The sequence below is a fragment of the Culex pipiens genome, chromosome 3, assembly GCF_016801865.2.
Source record: "Culex pipiens pallens isolate TS chromosome 3, TS_CPP_V2, whole genome shotgun sequence".
NCBI lineage: Eukaryota > Metazoa > Arthropoda > Insecta > Diptera > Culicidae > Culex > Culex pipiens.
In genome coordinates, this window is record NC_068939.1 from 104,261,406 (window position 1) to 104,264,607 (window position 3,202).

Consider the following 3,202-nt stretch of genomic DNA (forward strand, 5'->3'; position numbering starts at 1 on the left):
AACAAGTCTTTAGCTACTACCAAAACTTCTACTGAAACTCCTCATCTAATTACTCAATTTCCTCGTACTCTGTATCGGAATCGAAGTCGGAAAAATCTCCTATTTTTTCCTCAGGTCCCTTCTGGTAAAGCCTCATGTTCATGGGGTCGAATATTCCTTCGAAACGACGGTTCGAAACTTGGTAACCATCCAAATCCGAGATAACGTAATGGTTGCGATCAAGTACTTTTTGGACAACATACGGGCACAGACAAACAGACGTGACTCTCCATACAAATTATTATTGAAATCCATCGTCCTTCATCAAACCGCCAAATCACGGCGACGCCAGCGCTGCCTGTTGGGCTGATGCCGAAGCGCAACCCAAACATACCAATACAAAGCCATTACTGTCATGTGTCATGTCAGTGTATGCGTAAGACAATCAAGCCTTAACGATTGTAAACATTAACAGCTGATCGAAATAATTTTGTTGTTGCTGATCGTCAGTACTTGATTAAAAAATAGAAATTAACACCGACGACCGAAAATGACGGTGGGCCGGTTCCTAAACTCAACCAATCAGGACGATTCTTGTTTCCAGTGATTTGTAGGAATGTCTAGATGGTCCTTAAACGTTGCAGAACTTGATTTGAACAAATCTGTAATTTCTGCGACCGAAAACATCGTTCCACCTTTTTTAAAACGACTGCCTCCGCGGATTTTTTGGCGATTTTTTTTTACACGCGTTTTTGATCGCAAAAATTACAGATTTGATCAAATTAAATTTTTCAAAATTTTAGAATCATCAAGACATCCTAACAAATTATCTTGATTGGTTGAGTTATGCCCGAGAACCAGCGAGTTGAAGTTACCGTTCCAACTTTTTTGGAGCCTTTGGCGTTGGAATGTTAAGGGATACTTCTGATTTTGAGTGTACAGCTCCAGGTTTTCTATTTTTGAGGGGTATACTTTTGATTTTGAGTGTATGAAAAGGTGCGAAAACAAGGATCATTTTTCAGTCAGTGTACAGTGTGAAAATCGTTGAACCTAAGTAAACAATAAAAAAAACTAGCTGAACGGTGATCTCTTGGATTTAGGATGGCCAGCAGTAGTGCGTATCTTTCCGACTTTGACCACGAGCCAAAGCGAGCTAAGATGGAAGCCACCGATTCCGGTCCCGAGCCACAGTTCCCAGCGGAAATCTGGGAGCACATTTTCCGTTTCATTCCTGGATCGCAGCTGCTTCAGTTGCGCATGATTTGCCAACGTTGGAGCGATATTATTATGTCCAGTCCGTCGCTTATGAGCCGATTCTATGTCCAGTTCAAGCAGCCCAAGGGAGTCTTGCCCATGGAGGATGGTTACGTTCCGGAAAATTTGCCACCAAAGGCCATCAAAGTCCTGTTCCACAAGTGCGCGATCGCTGGTCTCGGTGCGGTCAAGTCCTGGTGGCCTGCCTTCGCCATGAAGCTGACGGAGTTACAAATCGGTCTCGGCCAAATCAGCGCTGAGAATTTGCTCTGGATGTTGCAGCAAGCGCCGAACCTTAAGAAACTGATCATGTTTCAAGTGCTGCTGTCCGGTTCCGGTACCGGTTTCGGAGACACGAACGTACGCTTTAACCGACTGGAAATGTTTGCTGTTTTTCACCTTCGTTACGAGGACAAGAACTATCAAGACATTTTGGTCGGTCTTGAGCACAAGTTCCCTTCCCTGAAGGTCCTTCGACTCGACGTGGCTATCCACAAGAACGAAGCGGAAATTCTTCAGTCCGTCCGAACGCTCCAAAGCTCTCTGCAGCGCCTCCATCTGCCACGAGGAAAAAATGTCCTGGCGGAACTCTGCAAGATGAACCAGTTGCGGCTGAAGGAACTGCAACTTGACCTACGCTTTCCGCAGGATTTGGAACAGTGGACCAAGTTCTGCAAGGTGCAGCAGCAGCAGCTGGAACAACTTACGTTGACTGCCAATCAATCAGAGGTAAGGTCAACCTTCCGAATATATCAAAGAAAATAACATCTCTGTGTTTCTTCGCAGTTTCTTGTTGAGACTGGCAGAGTCTTGCGCAACCTAAAGCGCCTCTCGTTGACCCTTCACGGTGACATGGAAGTATCGTTCCTCGATGCAATGCCGGGCTTGGAGGTTCTTGAGATCACTGCGGACAGCAAGATTGATTTTCTGGCCCACAAGAGCCCCAATCTCACGCAGTTCCGTCTAAATGACGTAGAAACGGAAGATCTGTTCCAGTATCTTCAGCGTTCGCAAAAACTTGCCCAAATCTACCTGAGCGGCTGTCGCCTTGGCAATCGTGAAATCTCTGTTACCAGACATTTCCGCAGCTTGAAGGTCTTGTCCCTGGAGGATATCACTTGCGATGCCGATCTCCTGGTTTCGCTTTTCGGCCACAGCCCCCTGCTGGAGGATCTTTACCTGTCGTGGATTAAATCTCTGGAAGATGAACACGTGCTGGTGGCCTGCAAGCGACTGCGGCGTCTGAAGAAACTGTCGCTTGTTTCCATCCGTGGCGTCACCGACGAGTCTGCCCAGTACATTCAACGTTACTGTCCAGTTCTGGAGGAATTGGAGGCAGACTTTTCGGATCAGGTTCTCGATCAGCTGGAGGCAGACAAGAAGATTCGAATCAAGCGGTGCGATTCGGACTGGTCCGGTTTCGATTCTGGCGAGGATGATTTGGAGGATTACGACGCCGAGGATGACTATTATGAGGACGAGGGCGCTGACGATGACTATGATGAGGACGAGGGCGCTGACGATGTTGATGAGGATTAATATTTTTATTTGTCTACTTTATTGATTATTGTTCTCTTCTGTACATGAGAAACAAATGAATTACATGAAATACGATTTAAACTAAGAAATACATCGGGCTCTGGCATCGCAGTTTAGTACTCTTTTCTTCCACTTTTTATGATTAGGCTGGTACAAATATTTTTAAAAGTTTTTGTCACCCCCCCCTTCAGAATTGGCCCGAAAAATCAGGGGGCAAAAAAAATATTTTTACAATAAACTTCAAAATTTCAATGAAAATTCAAGTGAAACCAGCTGAAATTAAATTAAAATACATTTTTCTGCGTTTTAAATCATTTTTAGCATGTTTGGGTTTATTAAAAAATCTTAAGATTTTTTGAAAATTTTCGATGCAAAATCTTTTTTTTCGATACAATTTTTGTTTTTATCAGATCTTAGATTTTTTGAAAAC

General features: G+C 44.2%; 1 protein-coding gene across 1 annotated transcript; it reads left to right on the forward strand.

Annotated features, from left to right (window-relative positions):
- Positions 1-960: 960 nt before the first annotated feature.
- Positions 961-2,883, forward strand: LOC120427945 (uncharacterized). The gene is made up of 2 exons (XM_039592892.1): positions 961-1,962; positions 2,020-2,883. The coding sequence occupies exons 1-2, from the start codon at positions 1,081-1,083 to the stop codon at positions 2,770-2,772; spliced, it is 1,635 nt and encodes a 544-aa protein (XP_039448826.1). The 5' UTR covers positions 961-1,080; the 3' UTR covers positions 2,773-2,883.
- The last annotated feature ends 319 nt before the right edge of the window (positions 2,884-3,202 follow it).